General features: G+C 40.3%; 1 protein-coding gene across 1 annotated transcript in view; it reads left to right on the top strand.

Moving 5' to 3' along the window:
* The first annotated feature begins 7,111 nt into the window (after positions 1–7,111).
* The window catches only part of Det (baculoviral IAP repeat containing deterin), a 113,330-nt gene continuing 92,654 nt past the window's right edge, over positions 7,112–27,787 (top strand). Inside the window, exon 1 of the mRNA XM_090377096.1 lies at positions 7,112–7,764. Coding sequence (XP_090233222.1) covers positions 7,648–7,764 — 117 coding nt within the window. The 5' untranslated portion in view covers positions 7,112–7,647. The remainder of the gene's footprint in view (positions 7,765–27,787) is intronic.

Genomic DNA, 27,787 nt, shown 5'->3' with positions numbered 1-27,787 from the left:
TGTCGCTTAGGCGAGGTCCAATGTACTTTCACCCCCTCGTGGGTGGTGTGCTCACCAGACCTAATATGTCTAGACGCTGACTCAGTTTTCTCTTCAGGTTCCCCAAGGAAATTAGGGAGATTGAAATCCCCACACACGTCATGCTTCAGAGATGAATGGAGATGGTTAATCAGCCAATTGTGCAGTTCATCAACTCTTCTGCGTCTGGAACTGGTGGGATATACACCGCGACAATGTAGAAAGAAACGTTCTGGCTGTCGTTGTTTTTAGGTTTTAGTGGCTAGAACTGCCCTTATTAGGAATACTACAATTACAGTCACAAAGATCGACTCCTTAGGCACCCCCTTTGGTGTTTGTGCACACATTCTCTGCCAACAAGGCTCTCTGCACGTAGTCTCGTTGTACTGCCGACCACGAACTGATATCGCACCATATATTGAATATCTCCAGTCAGTCATAACCCTCTTACCTTCCAGCAAAATCCTAGTAACGATGGATGCCAATTGTAGATCTCGCTTGTGGCATAGCCGTGTGGATGGCCACATAGTTTCCCAGAATGGACAGCAATTAGAAGATTTCCTTTCATCTTCCCCATTTGAAGTCCTTAACAAACCACATCACCTTTCTACCTTCAGCAATACCCTGTGGGAAAGCAACATTGACATTACGCTCGCCACACGGTCCATAGCACAAAAGTTCTCATCATGGATGGTTCATGAGGCCTGGACCACCTCAGACCACAGGGCCATCTCCTTCCATCTATCTAGACAACTTGATAGTACTCCTCCCACCTACCACGATATCATCAGATACTCCACAAAAACAGCTGACTGGAATGCCTTCAAGGACAATATAAAATCAAAGCTACAAATGGATACATCCCAACTAAACCATCTTGATCCAAAGGAGCACCTCTCCCTCCTAACAAGCACACTCCAACAAGCATGTGAGAGAACTATGAAAAAACGTCAGAAGCACCTAAAAGCTGTCCCTTGGTGGTGCAGGGAACTAGAAAACCTAAGGCGGCAAGTCCACACTGCCCGAAAAGCCTTCCAGAGAGCGAGGCACTCCTGGCCTCCTGCTGAGGTCCAGGCTCTACGGGAAGAATATAGAAGATATCGTAACGACTACACAAGCCTCATTCGGCAGAAAAAGAAAGTGTCTTGGCAGAACCTTGTGACAACCACTGGTAACGCAGATCCTTGGGGGGTCGTTTATCGCATTGTTATGAACAAGCTGCCCAGGGGAGAGATGTTAAATGCAACCCTGACTCCCGACGGCAATCCAACACACACATGGGCTGAATCCATGAATAATATTCTGAATGCCCTGCTTCAGACTGATGAGAGTCCCCTCAATGATGAACAAAAGCAAATTAAACAAGACAACCAGGCCTTCTCCAACAATAAAATAGAACCTCCTTTCACCTCTGAGGAAATGAACAAAGCACTTGACAGAACAAAAATGAATAAATGCCCTGGTCATGATAATATTGAGGTTGAGGTCATCAAGAAAGCAGCAACACATCTCCCAAACCACCTATTAGCACTATTCAACAAACGCCTTGCGAAAGGAATTTTCCCTGATTCTTGGAAACAGGCAGTGCTTCGACTCATCCTAAAAGGTCCAGATAAAGATCCTACTCTACCAAAATCTTACCGCCCCATTGCTCTTCTCCCGGTCTTGGGAAAGGTAATGGAGCGGCTGCTTCAATCCAGATTATCCACCTACTACCAGACAGCCAACTTAGACTCTCCAAAGCAGTATGGCTTTAAGCCAGGATGCTCCACTGAAGATGCTATGAACAATCTGCTCAACACAGCAAACTCAACCACAGAAAAATATCTACTGGCTTTTTCCATTGACTTTGCTGGTGCCTTCGATTCCATCTGGTGGCCCAGCATTGTCAGGAGATTACGTCAAATCAATATTCCACTCAACCTCTACCGCTGTCTCCAGAACTACCTCTTCAACCGCTCAGTCACTGTTCAAACAAATTTTCAGAAAACCTCCCGACCAGTTGTTAGAGGGTGTCCACAGGGCTCGGTTCTTGGTCCCTACTTCTGGAACTTGATACTACATGAATTTCTTCTTATGGATTTGGGTCCTGTGGACTGCATGGCCTATGCAGATGACCTCATCCTCCTTTTCAAAGCTGATTCTAGTACTCAGCTTGAGCAAATTGCCTCCCCTGCCTTAACGATCCTCCAAAATTGGGCCAACAACCACAAGTTAGTCATCTCTGGGGAAAAAACGAAGACTATTCTCCTCAAAGGATCCTTGGACATAAGAAGACCGCCCCAAATTAAAATCTCTGTGCAGACATTGCAACTCAAAACAGAACTAAAATATTTGGAGGAACCTTCGACTCCCGATTAACATTCTTACCTCATCTTAATTACATCTCCAACAAAATACGTCGTTATACTGCCATGATCGTAAGAATTAGCAGAACAGACTGGGGTTTGAAGAGGAGGACTCTCATGCTACTTTACAAAACCATCTCCTTACCAGCTGTGTGCTATGGTGCAGCCGTATGGTTCCCTGGTGCCATCATTGCACGTAATAAAGCAAAGCTGCATTCAATTCAACGCAATATCCTACTCACCGTGACTAGAGCTTGCAGCACAGTCAGTAATCCTGCCCTGCAGGTCTTAGCAGGTACTCTTCCTCTGGACCTGGAGGTTATTCGTCGCGGCCTTGCATACCGCATAAAGAGAGGAATTCCCACCACCATTCTGGATATAACACTCGATCTAGCTAATGATCCAAAAAACCAAATGAAACAGATTTACTCTAAGCCTTTCCAGCATTGGCAAAGATCTTGGGAGCAAACACCCGAAGGTGAAACAACTAAAAGATTTCTTCCACAAGTTATAATAACTGCACCAAAACCTCCTCCGTGGTACTCACCAGGCCTTCACGTCTCGTTCTTCCTCACTGGTCATGGACCGTTTCGGGCCAAGCTGCATGCCTTGGGTCTCACCGATTCTCCTCTCTGCACATGCGGTGACAATGAAGACTGGATTCACCTCATGTATAATTGCCCTTTTTATGATTTACCCAGAAGTCTCCTAATTACCAGAACTGGAAATATACCCAGTGGGCAGGAACAACACTACATAATTGACGAAACCAACTACAAAGCCTTCACTACTTTTGCCCAGACTGTATTTGAAATGCGTCAAATTCACCTACAGCAAACTGTTCAGTGTACCTCCATCTTATAATGAACCCAAAACTCAATTCACAGAACATATCCTGAATGGAATCAAAGAAAACACCAACAGGATATTGACCTTTATCCTGACCTAACAGGAATCTCTCGACGTTCACAAAGGAAGCTATCTGACAAAATCACCAACCCAAAAAAGGACTTTTATACAGTAGACACAAGAACTCCAAGCAATCCTTGGGCTTCATGAATCCGTTTGCCTCCTCTCATCCCCTAAGAGAAGATTATCCAAGTCCTCTACCCAGTGTGGGACACGGCTCATTGCCTACAAATCACCCTTGGCTGAAGAAGATTAAATTGCTGACACTGGGCTCTTGCCCAATGTGGGACCCACTCACTTGCTGGCACCTCTTCTCTTCGAGGTGTAGGACAATACTGATTTTCCTACCTGTGTAGGAACTCACATAAATACTCCTCTGGGAATGGGACTGGCATTTGACTTATCAAATGCAGGGTCATGCTATTAGGCAACCTGACTTTGTGGGTCACTTGATCTCACAATCTTTTCTCTTCTTCCTGAGGTAGGGTGGGCTCCCCTTTGGGGTAGCCCACCCAACCTCGCCCTCTTTCTTCTGCTTACCTTCTTTCTTCTCCTGAATCTCTCACCCCTTCTCCTATTTCAAAAGAAAAAAAAAATGTATATATATATATATTTTTTTTATTTATTTTATTTCATTTATTTATTTATTATTTTATTTTATTTATTTATTTATTATTATTTTTTATCTTTATTTTTTACCTTATTTTATTTATTATTATTATTAATTTTTTTATTATTTATTTATTTATTTTTTTTTTTTTTTGCCCTCCCTGGGAAGCTCAGGCTAATCCCAGGGTCAGCCAGCCAGAGTTCTCTTCCCACTTACCCGGTCCGGCTCCTAGTGCCAGTGACGGTAACTAGCAGTCTGTGGTGTTCTACAGACCCTAGGCTAAGCGGCCAGATGAACAACATAACCCGCACTAAGCAAACATGAACATACACTAACATATGCTTTCTGGCCTTGACAGTACTGTCTTACTTCACAAGAGATTCAAATGCGGAGTTGTGCGAAAGCACCGGTGCCGCCTGTCAAAAAACACTATGTCACTATGTCACTATGCCGTGCGAGGTTTCTGTTCATTTGGTATGTGATGACTCGGTGGTCCGATGGGGACATGAATCTTGGACCATCCAATCTGTAATGTTGCCAGAGATGGATCTGGTCGAGAGCGAAACATCAATCGTTGCCTCCCACAGGGTGTTACAGAATGTTGGGAGGTTATTTGGACAGTTGAGTATTGCAAAGGGAGAGTTTTAAAGGAACTGTTACAGCCGCTGACCATTTCTTGTTCCTCGTCTATCTGGTGTGGAGCTGTTCTAAGCTGGGGAGCGACAAATGACATCGGCCCCCACGACGATCTTCTCATTCGAGAGTATTTGCAGGAGAGATTCTAGGTATCTGATGGCTGGATCAATGTCTCCCCCGGCCTGCAGTACATGGAGATCCCATGGAAGTTTCCAATGGGACTGATAATGTGAGCACACTGCCCAGGCTGTACAAAGTTGGGTTATCTTGGTTGCTATGAGGTTTGGATTTCGAACTGCAATGGCAGCCCATGGGGTGTCATCATCCGACTGAATAATTTTATATCTTAATGGGTACACCCTGACCCGGTGCATGTGGGTATGTGGTTCCTGAATTATAATGAGATCCGAGTTTTCTTCATCCGCTTTTAGCCGAACATACCCGCTGTGCGTTGATTTGGAAGATTTTGATCACAGTTGTATTGAATCCTTTGTGGTATGGAGCCATAATCGGTTCTTGTTTGGTAGTAACCCCCTGGTGTTTTGATAAACTGGGCACTTGTTGTCCCGGATTGAGTGGGCACTGTCCATCTTCAGGCTTTTGCAAAGAATTCTTGAACCAGTGCATCTAATCGCACTGATCTTTCCTCAAGGACCAACAACTGGTTCTCGATTGATTTAAAGTGTGTCCTCCTGAAGTAGGAAAAAGTAGTTCTGTAGATCGATTTTTCCAATCTAAAGTAAAAACAGACTGGCTGCCGAACTTTGTTTGCGCAGGTGTTATAATTGTGCCCTTTCTCTGAGCAGTGGCCACACGTGGAGACAGCCTGACCACAGGTGTGGAATCTGCAACATTTAAAGCACTTGGGTACAGCCACGTGCTCAAGAAAGTGGTGGCTGCCCCAGTTGATGTAAATTCTTGACTGCATATTAAGAAACTGCCATGCACTTGGTGCCAGTTCAACAACCCAGTTGTAAGAGTTTCCAGTTTTGGACTTAGTTGAGAATTTTGGTGTTATGAGTTTCTGATTATTTTGGTTGGGTAGGTAGTTTAAGAGGTTGCGTTGATATATCTCTTGAGTTAGTTGTTCTGCAGTATTATCCCTGTCCAGGTGGAATATTATTATGGTGGGTCCTCTGGTTTTAGGGTACTAAGTTTCTAGGCCAGGTGTGGGGATCATTAGATCTTGTTTGATTCCCTCAGCCTCCTCCTTGGACTCCGTTTCAATAACAACACCTATATTTCCTGTCTTACGTATTGTCTTAATTCTGGTTGTTTTAAATTCTTCTCGCTGTGTCCTTGTGCATGGAGGTTATACCCAGGATTACTAATAGTCCCACATTGTGAAGGTGCAAGGAGAGGATTTGCTGTCACAGACCGTCCACTTGACTTGAGTGTCACCCGAATATCAGTTCCATCAGCGTTTTAGATTCCCAGGTAGCAAGTACAGCTTGTCTGGCATACCTGAAAGAATGTCTGTGACAACCTTAAGGACCAGAACTGCTAGACCAGTGGTTATTACACAGTCCTCCTTACAAAGTGTGAAAAGATCTCGGTTGCTGTTCCCCATCACAATGAAGCGAGGAACTTCAATTGAATGGGCTTCTTGTACTACTTGGCTAAAGTAGTAGATCTCAGGCGAATTTGCAAGGTTCCAACTCTCGAGAAACTTATTTTTTGTCCAGCAAAACAAGCAAACTGACGAGAGAACAGACGCAATTTAGAAACATTATGCTCACAGGTGTATGAGGTACCTCAGGCCACTGGAGAATTACCTCACAGGTGTATGAGGTAATTCTCCAGTGGCCTGAATATGTTGTTGTAGTTTTAAGCACATTATTGACTTAGGCCATATTGTGCTCTATATATTAAGTCTAAAGTGCGTGTCTTCTCTGTGGTCGATTTGTCTGTTTGCTGGATAAAACTCCGAATTCTTTTATTATTAAGTCATATGGTGCAAGGAAGCCTGAGGCTTAGGCTGCACCAGCCAAAAAAGAAAAAAAGAAAAAATTCTGAATTAGCCCGAGAAAGAGAGAGAGAGAGAAAAAACAAGAGTCAGAAGTAGATGGGAATCACCAAGAAAGAGAAGAATGATGATATTCAACTCAGAACCCTGGGTGTGCCAAACCCATACTCCCCATATGTGAGCCCGGGGTTAACAAAGATTATGTTGGTGTATACACTATTCGGGAGGGACTCAGGCAAAAAAAAAGCCACGTTTTTCTTTTCGCTTGAATCCCTTCCGAATAAACTTGCCGGAACGAGACTTATTAACCTAAATGGATATGATATACTAAGGAATAGCTCGAATAACACACTAGTCGAAGTGAAAGTCTGAAAAAAAAAAAAAAAAAAAAACTACTTTGTACGACTATACGAGAGGGATTTAAGCAGTCAAAAAAAAAAAAAAAAAAAAAGATCTTTTGAAATGGAAGTCAAGTAAACTTTTACGGAGGGATTAGCGATAAAAAAAAAAAAAAAAACGAACAAACAGACGAATTGTGTTTTTTTTTCGCTTGAATCTCTCCTGAATATTACAACTAACGTAACCTTTTCTTTTTTACCAGACTTCCATTTGTGGTAATTAGAGGTCTAGCGAAATAATACGTCCAAACACAGTGCAGACTTTCATGTTAATCTGAGAAAGCATAAACGCTGTTAATCGCTATCAACCACAGAGTGTCTTACTTCTCTGTGCAGAGTAGTAAGATATCTTATTACTCTGTGGCTATAGAATCAATCCTTAATTTAATGATAATTAATTGTGTTACTTTTCCCCCAAATTGACTGATGGTTCTCCCTAGATCTTCAAACTTCTCAAATGTTGTGGGAGGCACAGAGTAGTAAGATGATATATTAGTACAGTACAGTACTGTGGTGGTAGGCACGTAAAGTTTGGGGACCACTGGTTTATGTTATGCTGCAGCTTCATATGTCGCATGTTTGATTGGTTATCTTTGCTGGATGCGTTGCAAGAAGTTTATGAATCAATAACGGAATAAATTCATTCGATTTGCCCTTAACCAATCGAGTGAGTCGTTATTTTCATTCGAATGTGCTAGCCACTGGTGCTTCCTCCAAATACAAGTTGTTCGGTCAGTTAGTTCACATAATTTTAGGAAAAAAATGTCTTTTGATCCAGTTTATTTGGTTGACGATTATGATATGAAAAATGAAATTCTTCGTTTGGAAACCTTTAAGCATTGGCCAGTTAAGAATTACTCCAAGTGTACGCCAAGTAAGGTAAAATACAAATTGGTTTTTGTTTTTATTATTATTTTTTTTATTTTGCAAATTGTATATCGTAAGCTTGGTTTAAATCTTGGTTATGTGTACAATGAAATATTGATTTATTGATTATCGGGGCTCGAGATGCCGAGTAATCGTAAAATGCGATATAGTAGTAGTAATGGCAAATGATGCAAGAAAACAAACTTCTATAGCTTCAGCCAAAAAAAAAAAAAAAAAAAAACCTACACAGTTCACTCATCCGCAGTTTCCAAAATTTGTGTAGTTTTTCATTGAATTTATTGAACTCATCCCTTCCTCTACAACAGATGAAAGCCTGTTCCAACAATCAACCACCCGGTACCCAAAGGCAAACTTCTGCACATTTGTTCTGCAACTGTCATTCCTCAACTTGAATTTATGTCTCCCATTCCATGTGTGTAGTCTCAACAGTTGAAAGAATGCCATTAACATTCAGCTTACTCAATACATTAAAGGCTTTAAACACCTGTTAGATCACCATGCAGGTGCCCAAGCTTGAGACACTGCAATTTGCAGAAGTGAAGCCTTTCTAGGTAACAACACTCTTCACCAGTCTGGTTGCCCTTCTCTGCACCCATTCCAGCAGATATACATCCTTCCTAAGATGAGGCCTCCAGATCTGATTACATTATGCAAGATACAGCCTAACCATGACCTTATACAAAGGGATAATCACCTCCTTATCACTGCTAGCAAAGTTTCTGTATATCACTGACAAAACCCCATGAGCTGTCGTGGGAAGCATGTCTCCACTGCTCAGAGAATTTCATGTATGACTGCACAATTACCCCCATGTCTTTTTCATTCTCCAGTACCCTGATTGCAGCATCACACAGTAGATAAGTTACTATACAATTACTGCTACTCATGTGTAGTACCTTGCATTTGTCAATGACAAATTTCAACTGCCGTTTCTCAGTCCATTAACCCAATTTTCCTAGACCTTGTTGCAGTAGCTCACCTTGAAGACTGTTGTTAACCACTCTGCAAACATATGTTATGCCTGATATTAGGGACGTTCGTAGGGTATGTGGCGCCCGGGTACCAATTGAAATCTGGTGGTAGTAGTACTAGTAGTAGTGGCAAGAAAGCAAATGTATGAGCTTATGCAGCATCAGCCCAAAAAAAAAAATCACACCATTCCCTCCAAATGCCTGTCCAGTTCCTCCTTAAATTTATTTAACCTATCAACTTCCACAACGACAGATGGAAGTTTGTTCCAGCAATTAACCACCCGCTGGCTACAGGCAAATTTCCACATATCAGTGCATATCTATTCTATTAATTTGAATTTGTGCTCCTTTAGGTTCGTAATCTGAACAAGGGGAAGGATCCCATCAGAATTCAGCGTGCTCAACCCATTCAAGGCCTTATACACCTCAATCAGATCACCTCACAGGTACCTATTCTCCAGTCGCTGCAATTTGCAAAACTTAAGCCTCTTGGTAAGAGGATCCCTTCATTCCCCTCACCAATCTTGTTGCCCTTCTCTGTACACGCTTAAGCAAATCTACATCCTTCCCAAAATGAGGCCTCCAGACCTGTACGCAGTACTCAAGGCGTGGCCTGACCATTGCCTTATACAGAGGGACAATCACCTCCTTCTCCCTGCTAGAAGAATTCCTATATATCACCGACAAAACCCCATGACCTGCCCTGGCAGCCTGTCTGCATTGCCCAGAAAACTTCTTATCTGACTGCACAATTACTCCCAGGTCTTTTTCATTTTCTACCCCCTTAAGTCTAGTACCACACAGTTGGTACGTTTCTCTGGGGTTACTGCTACCCATATGCAGTACTTTGCATTTGTCAAGGTTAAACTTCAGTTGCCACTTCTTAGCCCATCTGCCCAAATTATCTAGATCCTGTTGCAGTAGCACACTGCCATTACTGTCATTAACAACCCTGCCAACCTTTGTATCATCTGCAAACTTCGACACTAAGTCTGATATACCTTCATCAGCTGATATACTTTAACCATTGATGAATATACAAAACAACAGAGGACGCAACACTGATCCCTGTGGGACTCCACTAATAACATTAGTCCACAAAGAGTAGCACCCATTAATTCTCCTTCATTAACTCTCTGTTTTCTCCCACTCAACCATCCTTTTATCCATTGTAGCAACTTACCCTTAATACCATTCTGCTCCAATTTGTACAATAATCTTCCATGCACCATAGTGTCAAAAGCTGTCCTGAAATCCAAATATATGATATCACAATTATTTTTTGCATCCAGTTCCTTTGTAACCACATCATATTATCCTATCAAATTTGTCAGACAAGACTTTCCCTTAACAACCCCATGCTGTGTCTGAATTCTTGCTGCAGTCTTGTCTAGATGATCCTGCAATTCATCTTTAACCAGTGACTCCATTATTTTACCCGGAACAGAAGTTAAACTAACTGGTCTGTAATTATTCATGTCACCCTTTGATCCCCCTTTGTGAATTGGGGATACATTTGCACATCTCCAGTCCATGGGGACCTCCTCTGAGTCCGAGGTGCCCCCCCTTTAAAATTTTCTTAATATGTGTATGTAAGTTTCAGGTTTTCAGGCACCCCTTGGGATGGCCCGCCCCTGCCTGAAATGCCTTCATCAGTATCATTGATAAATATTGAAAACAACAATGGGCCCAGCACCAAACCCTGCAGAATTCTACTGATAATATTAGTCCACGAAGAGCTGTGTTAATTGATAACCACTCGATTCCTTCCTACCATCACTTTATCCATACCAGCAATTTGCCCTTAATACCACATTGCTCCATTTTCTACAGCAGTCTTTTATGTCCAACAGTATCAAAATCCTTCCCGAAATCCAAGTATATGATGTCAAAATTATTTTTTGCATCTAGTTCCATGGTTACCGCACCATCAGTAACTTATCAGATTGGTTAGAGAAGACTACCTTTTAACAAATGTATGCTGTGATTGCAGTATAATTGTATCTGGACATCTGGACATGCATTACTTGTTTAACCGGTGATTCCATTATTTTCCCTTGAACGGACGTTAAGCTAACAGGTCTGCAAGTTCTCATGTTGCGTTTCGATCCCCTCCTTTATGAATTGGGGATACATTTGCACATCTCCAGTTATAGAGACCTTTCCTGAAGGTCAGAGAAGTCTCTCTTTTATGGCCAAGGGTTTGCTTACCTCCTTTGCTGCCTCAATTATATATATATATATATATGTTCTAGATATGATAGAGTAAAAATTTTCTAGATATGATAGAATATGGTAGAGGAAAAAATTTATCGGATTGGCAATGATCTCTATGTCAAAATTTATAAATAATTCTTCGCTTAATACAGATATATATATATATATATATATATTCCATCTGCTCAAGGTGCCTTTTTTATGTCCATCTTCAACAATTTCTCCTCTGCTTTCCTCTCAGTTATCACAAAGTCATTTAGCTCCTTGTTAGTTTGATAAACTTCTGGCATCCCTTTCCTTAAATAATTCATGTGTGAATATAGACACAAAATACCTGTTCAATTTGTCTGCAACCTAAGCGGGTCATCAGAATTTTCCTTGGTGTTTGTTGTTGATGTTTAACCATTGACATCAAGTGGCACAGTAGTGTAGAGCATAACTTTTATAGTATAATGCATATAATATAAATTTCCTAGCTTAATACATATTACTGCATTTAGGAATCTGTCAGTTTAGTGTATTATTTTCAGGTTAAATTGAATTTAAATGGAAATAAGGACTCAGATTACAGCAGCAAAGCAATAAGCTCAAACTAGCAGGAGTGCTGTGGCTCGGGCAGAACTGAAGGAGGTGATTCTCCTACAACAGACCTATCTGGAATGGGACATGATGGAGTCAGGGGGGGGGATGTCTTTGTGTGTGTGTTCAGTGCAAACAATACAAGGAAATTATTATTATTAGCCATATGGTGCAAGGAAGCCTGAGGCTTTTGCTGCACGCCAAAAAATTTCTGGATTACCCTGAGAGAGAGAGTGAGAGTGTATCAGTCAGAAGTAGAAGGGAATCATCATAAAGAGAAGAATGATGATATCCAGCTCGGGACCCTGGGTGTGCCAAGCTCATACTCACCAGATGTGAGCCCCTTAACTAATTATGAATATCTCGTACATTCACTCATACATGAATATCTCATATTTATTCTCATATGATCAGTGATGTTCAGTGAATCGATATAGTGTCCATCGCAGTTAAAAAAAACTGTAGGTGTGAACTAGGTGTTCTGATGTGTGTTTGAACTTGAAGAACAGGGTGGATGCTGTCGAGGGAATTGAAGTAGGGGCCATCACATTCTCAATGCCATATCCCTCACTTGTGCATCATGCAACACTGGGACAATCCCCAAAACAAAATGTGTTGGTCCCAAAGGAAGGTAGTTGTTATTTGTGACCCTGTTTCCTGTTTATTTAAAAATTGGAAATATTTTGTGTGAAAAAGATAGGTGGAATAGAACCTCGGTTTGTTTTCTAGAGGCAAAAGTAGATGTTGTAGAGTAGATGTCATATTTTAAGGTCACTAAAGGTGATATTATTGTGCATGTGAACACTAATGATATCAGGACTTACCTAACAAATACATGGCAATGTTGGGAAAAGTCATGGGTTAGGATTAAATTTGAAATTGTCTGAAAAAAAATTTGAAACTGCCAAAACATGATAGGAAGGAGTAAATGTCGAGAGCATTGTGAATCAATTTAGGACTATAGAGAACCGTGTAAGGCTCGTGGGGAGGGGGGAAGGAAAGAAATTTTCTTAGCTTGGTATGTGTACCTCTTAACAGGACAAACTGTTTTTAGAGGCATAGTATACACTTAAATAGAAGGGGTACAAGAATATTCACTGATGCTATCCAGGCAGTGTTAGGTGGGTTGGAAAACTGATAGATTGAGGCGATACACAGACTTAAGTAGAGCTGCAGGAGTTGAAAGTGATTCTTGCACTGCATCTATTGGAACATTCAACGGCCTGGAAAGCAAGGTTTCGCGATTTCAAGTGCTGCTGTGGTTAATCATAAAACAACCAAATACATGGGTTGGGTTAGGGCAGGGGCGTATTCAGGGGTGGGCAGAGAGGACATATGTCCCCCCTTAATCAAAAATTTGAAATTAAAGAAGCAGAAGGCATTCTAAAAAAAAAAAAGCCTGGTCACCATGGCCCCCTTATGATGCTACCTGGACCTGGTTGCACGTTACCCTCTTACGATGATACCTAGATACGCCACTGGGTTAGGGTTAACTAAGAGTAAGTAGAAGTGCGTGTATACTTGCACACACACCAATGCTAGGAGTATAGTAAATTAATTTGATGAATTTGGAGTGCTGGTCAAGACATCAAAGGCAGATATTGTTGGGATATCAGAGAGGTGGTGTTACACGGATATAAGAAATGCAGAATTGGAATTTGGGGAGTAAAATGTGTACAGAAAGCACAGACAGGATAGGAAAGGAGGAGAGTTTATGCTGTTAGTTAAGAAACACGTAAAATATAAGGAAGTGCATCTAGTTACACAGGTGGACAGTGCAATGTTGAGTCAATTTGGTGTCACATAACCACTAGGAAAACAAAAACGAGGGTAGGAGTTTGTTATAGGCCTAATGACTCCGTTCAGTACAATGAACAATTATACAGAGAAATAGAGTGGACCAATCAATCAGAATGTCTTATAACTGGGAATTTTAACTTCCCAGATATTTACCGGAAATTGTGGGTTGGTCTAGCAAAACTTTTGTGGATTTATTAGATGATTGTTTTCTACAGCAGCATGTTCAAGAGGCAACCAGAGGTAGTAATACTCTATTTGATTATCAGCAGAGATTATTCATGCATTAAGAATCTGTAGGTAAAGTACCTACAGGTGGCAGTGATCACAGTGTATTGAAGTGGGATTTACTTAGACACAACTACTGTCAAGGGCAGTTTTGTTTCTGTAAGGGTGAATACACTGTTCTCAGACAGTTTTTAAATTCTGTAGATTAGGACTGTCCGATGATGTTACCATTAGCAAATTCTAAATGGGAAGCATTCAGAGAACTAGTCATAGAAGGCTTTTCTTCGACTATAAATGAAAAGCCTAGAAGCCAAACCTCCTTTGTGACTCGATTACTGATTAATTTATCTCTCCAATAGGCGTTTGTATCATCTAATAATTTTTATTCAACCCAACCAAGAAATAATATTCCAGCCTTAGAACCTAAATGGATGAGCTGATAACTAAAATGCATGGGATGCATGTAAATTATCAGGTGATGCAGAAGATTATGTTAGATGTAAACTAGTCTGTGATCAAGTTACAAAGGAGGGTAGGCAAGCTAATGCAGATTACGAGAATTCTCTGGCAAAGAATTGCAAGAAAAGCTGGAAAGACTTCTTTACTTATGTTAATATTAGAAGAGAAAGGTTTAATCACATGGGTCTGCTTCATGTAAATGGTTTAGTTGTTGATGATTCTGCTCAGATTGCTGACAAACTGTAGATGCAAAATATGAATAGATATTTTGCATCATTCATACATGAGTTCTTTAGGCAGGAGAATTCCAGAAGTTCATAAAACCTAACTGGGATTTAGATGATTTTGTGATAACTGAGAGGAAAGTTTGAGAGAAATTGTTGAAGTTTTACAAAATATTAAAGGTGCTTAGGGTGGATGGGATCTATCAAATTATATTAAGGGTGGTAAGCAAACCCTTGGCCATAATTATGATAACATTTTTACATTCAGTGGAGGTGCCTGTGGAATGGAGATGTGTATCCCCAATTCATAAAGGAGGATTGAAAGTTAACATGAGTAATTACAGACCTGGTTGTTTAACTTCTGTTACAGGGAAAATAAGTCTCCGGTTAAAGAAGTAATGCTGGGCCATCTAGACAGGATCTTGTCTGACCAATCTGATTGACTATATTATGGTGCTGTAAGAAAGAAACTGGATGCAAACTATAATTTTGATATCATATACTTGGATTTCTTTTGATACTATTCCACATAAAAGACTGTTGTATAAACTGGAGCAATGTGGCATTAAGGGCAAGTTACTGCTCCAGATAAAGGGATGATTGAGTGGGAATTAATATAGAGTGGCTATTAATGAACACTGCTCTTCATGGATTAATGGATTAATTACTGGATTCCCCAGAATTCAGTGCTGGGCCCATTGTTGTTTTCTGTATTTATTAATGATACTGATGAAGGTATATCAGTCTTAATGTCTAAGTTTGTAGATGAAAAAAAAAAGGCTGGCAGAATGGTTAAAGACTGCAATCAGGGTAAACTACTGCAACTGGATCTAGAAAAATTAGGTAGGCTGGTTAAAAATGGCAGCTGAAGTTTAACATTGATAAATGCAAGGTGTTGCATATGGATAGCAGCAATCCCAGATTACTGTGTGGTATTATTCTCAGGGTAGTGTAAAATGAAAAAAGACTTGGGGCTAATTGTTCAGTCAGATGTGGAGTTCTCTGAGCAGTGTAGAGAGGTTGCAGGATAGTTCATGGGTTTTCTCTATAATACAAGACAGAGTAATAATCAATGGACACTGCTGTTCGTGAACTAATGTTATTAGTGGAGTCCCCCAGGGTTCAGCGTTGGGTCCATTGTTGTTTTCTGTATTCATCAATGATATTGATGATGGTATATCAGGCTTAATGTCCAAGTTTTCAGAAGGACCTGGGGATAATTGTGTAGGCCGATATGAAGTTTTTTGAGCAGTGCAGATGGTCTGCAAGAGTAGCTCATGGTGTCTTGTCAATGATATACAGTAATTTTTCTAGCAGGGATAAGCAGGTGATTATCCCCTTGTATAAGGCAATGGTCAGGCCACACCTTGAGTACTGTATATAGGTCTGGAGGCCTCATTTTAAGAAGAATGTAGAGCTGTTGTGAGTACAGAAAAGTGCAACAAGATTAGTGAATGAAACAAAGGGTTGCTCTTACGAAGAAAGGCTTAAGTTTTGCAATTGCAATGTCTGGAGACTGGGCACCTGTGAGGTGATCTGATTGAGGTGTATAAAGCCTTGAATGGTTTGAGCAGCTAATTGCTGATGGGATTCTTCCTGTTGCTCAGAATAATCGCCTGAGAAGGCATAAATTCAAATTGAGGAAAGACAGTTCTAGGACAGATGTGCAGAAGTTTGCCTTTAGCCAGCGGGTGGTTGATTGCTGGAACAAACTTCCATTTGTCGTTGTGGAAGTTGATAGCTTAAACAGATTCAAGGCATATGGAACAAGTAACAACCATCCCGATCATTGTGTCAACCACAGGTATGGTGTCAAAGACCCTACATAACAGCCTAACAGTAATAGGTCTCCCAGCAAACACCTACAAGGAACTCCAGAAAGTCGCAATCCTAAACACCTGTAGGATAGCCAGAGAGTTCCTTGACCAACAGTAACACCAGACATAACAACCACCACCCTGCGTACTTGGTAGCAATACCCGTCATGAGGCGGAACCCCCAATCAGGGAGAAATAATATGAGAGCCATAATAATAATAATAATACACAGGAACTTTGCTAGCAGGGATAAGGAGGTGATTATGCCATTGTATAAGGCAATGGTTAGGCCTTATCTTCAGTATTGCATACAGGTCTGGAGGTCTCATTTTAGGAAGTACATAGATCAGGCATAATGGGTGCAGAAAAGGGCATCGAGATTAGTGAAGGGAACGAAAGAGACCACTCTTTCGTTCCCTTCATTTGCAGAACTGAAGCCTGTCTTGGTAAAGACCGAGACAGGCTTCAGTTCTGCAAATTGCAGCTTCTGGAGACTAGGCACCTGTGGGGTGATCTGATTGAGCAATGGATTGAGCAAGTTCAGTGCTGATGTCATTCTTTGTCTTGCCCAGACTATACACACGAATGGCCATAAATTCAAACTGAGGAAATATATTTGTTGCATAGATGTGCAGGTGTTTGCTTCAGTCAGCTGGTGGTTGATTGTTGGAACAAGGCAATGGATAGGTGATGTGGGAGTGTGTTTTTTTTTTTTTTATGGCTGATGCTTTGTAAGCTTGCTTTCTTGCATAATACGCCACTACTTCTAATAATAATCACAATTTCTTTTACTATTTTAGAAATATAATGAAAAACTACTATAAAGTTTTACATTATATTTCTTCTTTCTATTATGTTTATTATATTTCCATTCATTTAATACATTTTCAATATTAAATGCTTTTTCAAGACAACAAATCATAAGAATAGTTGCATTGAATTCAGTTGCCTTTTCTATAATTTGTTCATTATAGCTACTGCATCAGTAACCTAAATTTTCTAAATTTGCTGGTGAGTTTGAAATTTCAAATTATTCTTAAGATATTCTGACACTGTTTTTGTGTAGAATTTAAATCTGGTACAGTGAAACTTCTCCTAACGGACACCTCTCTTTAACGAACATCTCTCTACAATGGACATTTTCAAATTCCCCAACTCACCTCTATTGGTTTTAACGTGTTTGCAGCTTCTGTCTAGCGGACATTCTCTGTAACGGACGCGGACAGGCAATCTGCACTGTTTCGTTTAGATTAGCACTTAATTGGATCTCCCCATAACGGACTGCGGGAGAGCTCACGGCCCTTTTTCTAGGAACTTTTCTTCCACGTATTGCCTCAATCGTGTGTTTATTTTCTATTTCCGATTCTCTGAATTTTATCAAGGTTTACGTCATGGTTCTAAACCCTTTTTGAAGAATTTTAAGGAATGTGTAAAACTTCTGATGAATTCGGTGTGTGCAGGGGAGGGGGGAATTTGGTCAGCCTTTCGTCTTTTCAGTTTCGTTCAGTGTCGTGTGAAGTGCACCATGTCTTCTCGTATAAACATTTAACTTTAAAAGATAAAGTCGAACTCATTAATGCGTATGATCGGCAAAAAAATAGTGTTCGCAATCTCGCTGCAAAATTCTAAATTGGGAAGACGCAGGTAAGCGACACCCTAAAGGAAAAAAAATGAACTGCTCAAACAATTTTGGCAACACGGAAATGATCAGGTTCAAAAATCATTCCCAAAAACTGTTGGACTTCAAATTGACAATGTTACTTATGAGTGATTTTGTCGCGTTCTAAAAAAAATTCCCATTAATGGGCCTATTATTAGGGAAAAGGCTTTGGAGGTTGCGAAATCTGTGGGAGTAAATGAGTTCAAAGCTTCTGTGGGATGGCTAGACAAGTTCAAAACTCGGCATAAAATTTCTTGGAAAACCGTAAGTGGTGAAGGTGGATCTGTTGATACTGGGGTTAGCATTAGCATTAGTAGAGGCATTTGATGCAAGAAAGCAAGCTTATGCAGCATCAGCCAAAAAAAAAAAAAAAAAAAAAACCCACTTCCACTTCACCCCTCTGTTCGTTCAAAATACCTGTCCAGCTGAGCCTTAAACTTATTTAGGCTATCAACCTCCACCACAAGGGATGGCAGTCTGTTCCACCAACCAACCACCCGCTGGCTAAAGGCAAATTTCCGCACGTCTATCGTACATCTGTCTTTGCTCAATTTGAATTTATGCCCTCTCAGGTGATTATTCTGAGCTAGAGGAAGAATCCCATCAGCATTGAGCATGCTCAAACCATTCAAGGCTTTATACACCTCTATCAGATCACCTCGCTGGTGCCTAGTCTCCAGACACTGTAATTTGCAAAACTTAAGCCTTTCTTCGTAAGAGCACCCCTTTGTTCCATTCACTAATCTTGTTGCCCTTCTCTGTACTCGTTCCAGCAGTTCTACATCCTTCTTGAAATGAGGCCTCCAGACCTGTATACAGTACTCTAGGTGTGGCCTGACCATTGCCTTATACAATGGAATAATCACCTCGTTATCCCTGCTGGAAAAATTCCTGTATATCATTGACAATACTCCATGAGCTACTCTTGCAGCCCGTCTGCACTGCTCAGAGAACTTCATATCTGCCTGCACAATCACCCCCAAGTCCCTTTCATTCTCTACCACTGTCAGTGTAGTACCACAGAGTTGATACGTTGCTCTGGGGTTGCTGTTTCCCATGTGTAGTACTTTACATTTGTCAATGTTAAACTTCATTTGCCACCTCTCAGCCCATCTGCTCAACCTTTCCAGATCCTGTTGCAGCAGTGTAGGGTCAGTAGTGTCCTTGACAACCCTGCCAACCTTTGTATCATCTGCAAACTTGGACATTAAGCTTGATATACCATCATCAATATCATTTATAAATACAGAAAACAACAATGGACCCAACACTGAGCCCTGAGGGACTCCACTAATAACATTAGTCCACGATGAGCAGTGTCCATTGATTACCACTCTCTGTCTTCTCCCCCTCAACCACCCCTTTATCCATAGCAGCAATTTGCCTCCAATGTCACACTGCTCCAATTTGTGTAGCAGTCTTCCATGTGCAACAGTATCAAAAGCCTTTCTAAGATCCAAGTATATAATATCAAAGTTATTCCCTGCATCCAGTTCTTTTGTGACTGCATCATAGTATCCAATCAAGTTGGTCAGGCAAGACTTCCCCTTAACAAAACCATGCTGTGTCTGATCTATAACTGAAGTGTTGTCTAAATGATCCTGCAGTGCTTCTTTAACCAGTGCCTCCATTAATTTTCCTGGAACAGAAGTTAAGCTCACAGGTCTATAATTACTTGTGTCAGCCTTTGATCCTCCTTGGGTTGTAACAGAGTGGACCGTTAAATTGGACGATTTATGTAGTGATTTTGAAGCTAAGGATATTTACAACTGTGAAGAAACAGGGTTGTTTTTTAAAGCTCTTATTGAAAAAACAATGAGTCTAAAAAACGAAAAGTGCCAGGGCGGAAAAATTTCTAAGGAACACTTGACTGTACTATTGTGTACAAATATGCTGGGAGACTTTGAACAACCTCTTGTTATAGGAAAACCACAAAATCTTCGTTGTTTCAAGGGCATAAAGTTGAATCTTTTGAATGTTGACTGGAAGTCTAATAAAAAAGCGTGGATGACCCGAGATATCATGAGCGAATGGATAAGTCACTTTAACCAAAACATGATTCGTCAAAACAAAAAAATTATTCTTTTCATGGATAATGCTGCATCTGACCCGCACATTGAATTGTCCAACATTCAAACCATTTGTCTGCCACCAAACACATCTGCAGAGTGTCAGCCCTTGGATCAAGGGATAATAAAAAATTTTAAACTTCACTAGAGAAAACGTGTTTTAAGACATCTCATTGCAAACATGAACGATGTAACATGTGCGAGTGACCTTGCAAAGAAAATCAGTTTTGAACTGTTTTGTAAAGTCGGGGCTTGTCAAACGCAAAAATTGAAGTTGTGAACAGCAAAGTGGAGTACCAAGAAGAACAAGAACTTCAACATCTATTGATAATAGATACAATACAATACTACGATACTTCAGCTACAAGTAACCCTGGCTACAAAGATATAGACTTGAACCTCACTACAGAAGATGTATATCAACGACATTATCATTGATATTGTTCAAGAAGTTCCTCATGAGGATGAAGAAATGGAAGGAGGTCATTCTGTCGAAGAACATATTAATGACGAAGTACCAATGAAAATAGAAGAAGCGCTCATACAAATCAATCGTTTAAAAATGTTTTTCGCCGCTGAAGAAGATACTGAAGGACTTTCAATGGTTTCTTCACTCCAAACAAATGTTGAAAACAAAATTATCAGCCTGAAGAAGGTGCAGAAGAAAATAAGTGATTACTGTATGTATTTTTCTTAAGATAAAGTCATAATATGCATAGCACAATTGTATGTGTATATTATTTACAAAAATATTGTGCAAAATCTGTATTTAATTTATTTTTACATTAAACGTTTAACGATTTTTCTTTCTTTCTTTTTTTTTTTTTCTCCCTCAGACTTCTTGTTAGTGGACACTTCTCTCTAACGGACAAATTTTCGTTCCCCATGGCTGTCCGTTAAAGGGAAGTTTCACTGTATATAATCTGGCTTAATTTTCTCCTCTCTTCTGAATCGGTATTGAGATACTTTTTAAAAATATTTTTTTTTCTCTCTCTTGATCAGCAGGTATTTTTTCTGTTAAGGAGTTTGATTAACATGGACAAAATTCATTGCGTGGATAATCAATATCAAGGGTGGGAAATAATTTTTATGTAAGTGGAGTCAGATGGTAAGATTTCAAACTGAACAGGAGCCAGAGGCCGAATGAGAAAAATATGTATATATAATATTTTTATAATATATAACGTTTTTTAATTAATGGCACAGATACAGTCTGGTCCTTGAGGTTGTCACAGACATTCTCTCAGATAGCCAGACAGCTGTACTTGCTAACTGGGAGTCTAAAACATTGATGAAACTGATATTCGGGTGACACTCAAGTCAAGTGGACCCAATTTCGGCGAAGTCTGGACGGTCTGTGGCAGCCATATCCTCTGCTTGCATTCTACCGATAGTGGGACTGTTAGTAATCCTGCGTATAACCTCCATGCACAAGTACATAGTGGGTAACCACCCAGGTGTGAACCAACGTAAGCAGGGGTCGAGGTGTGGCGCCCACACATGTTACCAGGGAGTACTAGGTGGTAGATGACTCTCATCAACCGGTGCAATACTACCACTTTGCTTATTGGAGGCTTGAAGTGGTGGAACCCATGTTTAGTCTCTAGAGCTAAGTTCCGGTCAACCCTTCCCTATCTCTTCTATCATGCAGTATGATTGATGCCTTTTGAGGTTATGATGAACATCATGGCGAGATCCAATATTCCTTACATTTTGAGGGTACAGCTCTAAAACGGTGTTCGCAGGCGGGCCGCTAGTTAGTACACCAGACCGAACCTGTTGATAACTCTCTAGGAGGCTTCTGGATCAGCTAGTGTATAATCTTGCTACCTCTACTCTGCCAGATAGTGACTGGAGGAAGTCCGAGTAGTGTGTATGCGGGGAGCATTGTCGAGGCCACGTTATGTCAAGGATCTGGGTATATTCTTACCATGTGTACACCATATCCAAAAATTTCATTACTTCATACAGCATGTCCCACCCACTTTTTCTTATTATTGAATACACAGTGAATTGTCAAACTAATAGAGCAAGCTTATCTGCGAAAAGATCTAAACCTCCCAAGCACTTCCTAATTCATTTCACAAAATATACATGGTCTGAATTCTAATCTCAACGATGTCCATTTCCACTTGCAGTCTGCCAAACCCCATGTACTTTTTATGACAGAATCTCAGTTATCGGTTGATTCAACTACTACTCATCTCAGATGCCCAAATTATTCGCTGTATGATTCCTTTCGCTTCAAAGGTGGTACTTGTGCATATGTCCGTTCTGATATTCCCTGTCAGAGACTTGGCAATTTGGAATCTCCTCTCTTTGATCTTCTCTGGCTTAAAATCTCTCTACCTCATTGTGTCAAATTCATCTGTTGTCTCTACCGTTCTCCCATCTCCACTAACACTTGGAGCTCTTTGACTTTCTCCAGTCCAACTTTCCTAACAGTGAGGTAATTTTCCTTGGTGATTTTAATGTTCACAACTCCAGCTGGCTTCCATTTTGTAGTCACACCGACCCAGCTAGTCGCGATGCTGAGGCTTTTGCAATTACTAATGACCTTGCACAGATTGTTCATTTACCTACAAGAATACCAGACAATCCTAATCATATAGCCAGTACGCTTGACCTTTTCCTCACAAACAGCCCTTCTAAGTACGCGGTCGAAGTGAGAGGTCCTTTAGGCACTTCAGATCACAACTTGGTGATTGTCTCTTCTCCAATGGTTATTTGTTTGTTATTTGGTTTTAAGGAGCATTAGCAACTAAGGGGCCATACTGCTCCGGGGATATGCGGTGGTCATTCCCTGACCTTTCCGCATCCTCCATATTTGGTGGTGACGGGCTTGAACCCCGGTCTAATCAAGAAGCGTGTGCTACGCACTGCTACTCCTTCCCACCTGGCTACGGAGGCGGCTCTTCTCCAATGGAACCTTTATCTCATGGCTATTCTGAACTTTGTGTTGTTTGGCATTACAAGAATGCAAAATGGGATGACCTGTGAGACTCATTTTCTTCTTTTCCTTGGTCGGATTACTGTTTCAAAACTTCTGATGTCAACGTTTGCTTAGATCGTGTCAGTGAAATTATTCTTGCAGGAATGGAATCCATTATCCCACACTCCACTTGAAAATCTCTTCCTTAATCTAAACCTTGGTTTTCCAATAAATGTGCTAAGGCTGTTCAAGAGAAGAATGTTGCATATCGTAATTAGCTTGTTTCTAATTCTCCAGTTTCATTTTCTGCGTACACCAAAGCTCACAACAATTGTAAAGCAGTTATTAATCAGTCCAAACTAGAGTTTGAACAGGCTAAGAGTAGAAAACTTGCTTCTTGCCCTAATGGTAGCTGAGCATTCTGGTCTCTTGCCAAAGCTATTGGCCGCAACTTTTGCCCATCTGTGCTCTCACCTCTGTCCAAACCAGATGGTTCTGTTGTCACTTCAGCCAAGGAAAAAGCTGACCTGCTAGCATCCCATTTTTCTTCCAACTCATGTATTAATGATCTTGGTAAAACAATTCCCACCATTCCCAACACGCTCCATTCAATGCTTGCTTCCTGTGGTCTTCCGTCAAAAGGAAGGAGGTGGCGCATTATAGCCTTAGTTGCTGATGCGCCAATAAAACCCAACCAACCAACCATCCGTCAAAAGGATGTCAGAAGGATTTTGACAAATCTTGATGCTATGAAATCTCCAGGTCCCGATGGTATTTCTCCACTTGTTCTCAAAACCTGTGCTCCTGAACTTACTCCTATTCTTTGCTGCCTTTTTCACTTTCTTATTCCAAAGGTGTTTTTCGTTCTGCTTGGAAATTTGCTCACATGCAGCCAGTTCCTAAAAAGGGTGACAAATCCCTCCCATCCAATTATTGTCACATTGCAATTACTTCTACTCTTTCTGAAGTAATGGAGAAATCAATTAACCGCCAACTCTTAAACTACCTAGAAACCTTCCGTCTGATCAATGATCGCCAATATCGATTCCGTCAGTGTCGATCCACTGGTGATATTTTGGGCTATGTTACCCATTTATGGACTAATTCAATGGAAAGGTTCGGTGAAACACAAGTAGTTGCTCTTGACAGCTCAAAGGCTTTCGATCGTGTTTGGCATGAAGGTCTTCTAAACAAGCTTCCATCTTATGGTTTGCCAACTTTTTTTAGTAATTGGTTATCCAGTTTTCTCTCTGATCGCTTACTGAGGGTGATGGTAGATGGCTCTCTGTCTTCTAACTTCTCCACTAATGCCGGTGTCCCCCAAGGTTCAGTTCTTTCCCCCACTCTTTTCTTCTTGTATATTAATGACCTTCTTCTTCCATTGACTGGAAATCCTATCCATAGTTTTGCCGATGATAGCACACTGCATTCCACTTTCCATTTTGAGATACCTTGCCCTGCTCAATCAGCTTCAACTTCTCGAAAATCTGCTACCAATTCCTTAAATGCAGATCTTCAAGTAATTCTCCAGTGGGGCAAAGACAACTTAGTTGATTTCAACCCTTCTAAAACTCAGTCTTGTCTTATATCTCGGAAAAAGGATTCTTCTGCTCCTATGCTTATCTTTAGTGACACTCCGATTTCTAGGCAAAATGATATATCTCTTTTGGGGATTACCCTGACTTCTAATCTCTCTTGGCACAAGCACATTACAAATATTGCTTCCTCTGCATCGAAAAAACTTGGTTTTCTCTTTCGCTCTCGCCTTTACTTTTCTTTCAAACAGCTGCTCACTCTGTATAAATTGCAAATCCGCCGTGTCATGGAATATTGTTCCCACATCTGGGGTGGTGCCCCCAAAACCTCTCTCAGGCTTCTTGATTCCATTCAGAAGAGGGCAATTAGGTTAATTAATGATTCATCTTTAACAAAGTCTCTCCACTCGCTGTCTCATAGATGTACTGTTTCTGCTGCATGCCTCTTCTACAGATTCTTCCATGGGTACTGTTCTTCTGAATTGGCTTCTATAATTTCCGCTCTCTCTTTCAAAACAGTCCGAACACGTGCAGCCAACATCCATTTACTGTCCAACTCCAAACTCACAGAACCAACTGGTCTTGACGCATTATAGCCTTAGTTGCTAATGCGCCAATAAAATCCAAATCAAATCAAACAGAACCAACTTTTCATCTTCCTCGTTTATTCATTCAACTGCTGTTTTCTGGAACAACCTTCCTTCATACGTATTTCCTGAAAATTACAGTCTACAGAAGTTCAAGTCCAATGTCAACAAATATCTTCTTTCGTCTGCTCAACCTCCAATCCAAGCATGGTACTAAGTATTATAGGTTCTAATACCTCTCGTGTTTGGGGTTTACATAAAAAAAAAAAAAAAATCAATCGGTTCAAATATAAATCCCACTTAATTGAAAAATTATCATTATTTCCAACCAATGTCAGTTTAGTTCTTAAAGTATTAAGCCATCCTTCAAAAACTAATAACTGCAATTTAGTGTGCAGTAAACATTTGGATTCAAATTTAGAACCCAAGAATATTAATCCCCATAACAGTTTGAAATGTGAGAAGTTCAACTACAAAGGTTCATCACACTTTGTCAACCAGTACTGCAAAAATAAAATTTAAAGAGGAGTCATTTCTAGAAAAAACATGCAACTAACACAGGATCTGGCGAAGTTGAGCAGAAGGGCTGAGAGGTGGCAACTGAAGTTTGACATTGACAAATGTAAAGTACTGCATATGGGTAGCAGTAACCCCAGACTAACATATCAACTGGGTGGTACTACACTCATGGTAGTGGAGAATGAAAGGACGTGGGGGTAAGTCTGCAGTCAGATAAGAAGTTTTCTGAGCAGTGCAAAAAGGCTGCAAGAGTAGCTCGTGGTGTCTTGTGAATGATATATAGGAATTTTGTTAGCAGGGATAAGGGGGTGATTGTCCCTTTATATAAGGCAATGATGAAGCCATACCTTGAATACTTTATACAGGTCTGGAGGCCTCATTTTAGGAAAGATGTAGAGCTCCTGAAACGAGTACAGAGAAGGGCAACGAGATTGGTGAGTGGAACAAAGGGTTGGTGTCACCAAGAAAGGCTCAAGTTCTGCAAATTGCAGCTTCTGCACACTAGGTACCTGTGAGGTGATCTAATTGAGGTGTATAAGGTATTGAATGGATTGAGCAAGCTCAGTGCTAGTAGGATTCTTCCTCTTGCTCAGATTACTTACCTGAGGGGGTATAAATTCAAATTGAGGAAAGACAATTGTAGAATAGATGTGTGGAAATTCGCCTTTAGCCAGCAAGTTGGTGATAGTTGGAACAAACTTCCATCTGTTGTAGTGGAGGTCAGCAACTTAAATAAGCAAGGCAAAACTAGACAAACATTTGGAGTAAATGGATGGATGGATGAAATGAGAAGGTTATTTTTATTTTTTTTCTTCTTTTTTTTGGCTGATATAAGCTTGCTTTCTTGGATCATGTGTCATGCTAGTGTTTTTAAAAATATTTTTTCTCTCTCTTGATTAGTAGGTATTTTTTCTGTTAAGGACTTTGACTATTTCTTCTGGTTTGGGAGCCCCTCATAATCGAGCAGTTCATTATTAATTTTTTTCAATGCTATCTGTTTTTCTCACTTTTTAGACTGCTATTTCTTTTTGTGCATTCATTTGAGATATATATAAAATCACTTTATTTCCTGCATATTATCGTTTGTACTTTTTTCCATATGTGGTGTTGTATTCCTATTCTCTGCCTAAAGATTTTTAAAATATGTTTCCCATTTTAATATTGTTGTATTGGCAAAGTTAATATATTCATTCATTTCTTTTCTTTGATTCTAATAAATGTCCATATTTGTTTCTGCATGCCATAAAGGTTATGTTAATACTGAGAATAGTTATTCCAAAATTCTTATTTTGATTTTTCTGCCATAGTGAGTATTTGATTTCTCAAGTTTTCACACTTGTAATCTGCATTTTTTTTTGTTTGTGAATATTTAATGTAGATTTTGTTTTTGTTTTCAGTTATTTCATATCATTTCATTTTGTTTGGCATACACTCATTAATATAATAAGATTAGTAATTAAGTTTTAGGTATGCATGTAATATGGGGATGGGCAAATGGGTAAAAGTTTTTTTAGAATTTTTCGCATTCACTGGTGATATGGTTTCTTTTTTAAAGTGGTGATCCTATTTAGTATTGAGTAAGACCAAATGATGCAAAGAAGCAAATTTTTTCTTCATTAGCCAGAAATAAACAAATAACATTAGCTTTAGTTTAGGTATATGATGCAAGAAGTCAAGCTTATACAGCATCAGCAAAAAAAAAACCCTCCCCATTTCACCTATCCATTTGCACCAAACATTTGTCCAGTTCTTCCTTGAATTTATATATGCTATGAACTTGCATGCCAGATGGAAGTTTGTTCCAGCATTCAAACACCCGTTGGCTGAAGGCAAATTTCCGCACATCTATTCTGCAACTGTCTTTCCTCAGTTTGAATTTATGTCCCCCTCAAGTGCATAATCAGAGCAAGAAGAATCTCATTAACACTGAACGTGCTCATACCATTCAAAATCTTATACACCTAAATCAGATCACTTCGCAGGTGCCTAGTCCCTAGATACAATTTGCAGAACTTAAGCCTTTCTTGGTAAGAGCAACCCTTTGTTCCCCTTACCAGTCTTGTTGCCCTTCTCTGCGGTCGTTCCAGCAGCTCTGCGTCCTTCCAACAATGAGGCCTCCATCCTATATGCAGTAGTCAAGGTGTGCAGCCTGACCATCACCTTATATAAAGTCACCTCCTTATCCCTGCTAGCAGAATTCTTGTATATCATGGACAAGACTCCATGAGCTGCTCTGGCAGCCTGTCTGCACTGCTCAGAACACTTCATATCTGACTGGACAGTTGCCGCCAGGTCTTTTTTCAGTCTTCAGTACCCTGAGTGTAAAAAAGGCGCCTCCGTAGCCAGGTGCGAAGGAGCAGCAGTGCATAGCACACGCTTCTTGATTAGACTGGGGTTTGAGCCCGTCACCACCAAATACG

The sequence above is a fragment of the Mastigoproctus giganteus genome, chromosome 7 (genome assembly GCF_048544385.1).
Source record: "Mastigoproctus giganteus isolate SK-2022 chromosome 7, ASM4854438v1, whole genome shotgun sequence".
NCBI classification, from domain to species: Eukaryota; Metazoa; Arthropoda; class Arachnida; order Uropygi; family Thelyphonidae; genus Mastigoproctus; species Mastigoproctus giganteus.
Note: the sequence above shows the minus strand (reverse complement) of the source record. Positions and strands in the feature narration are given on the sequence as shown.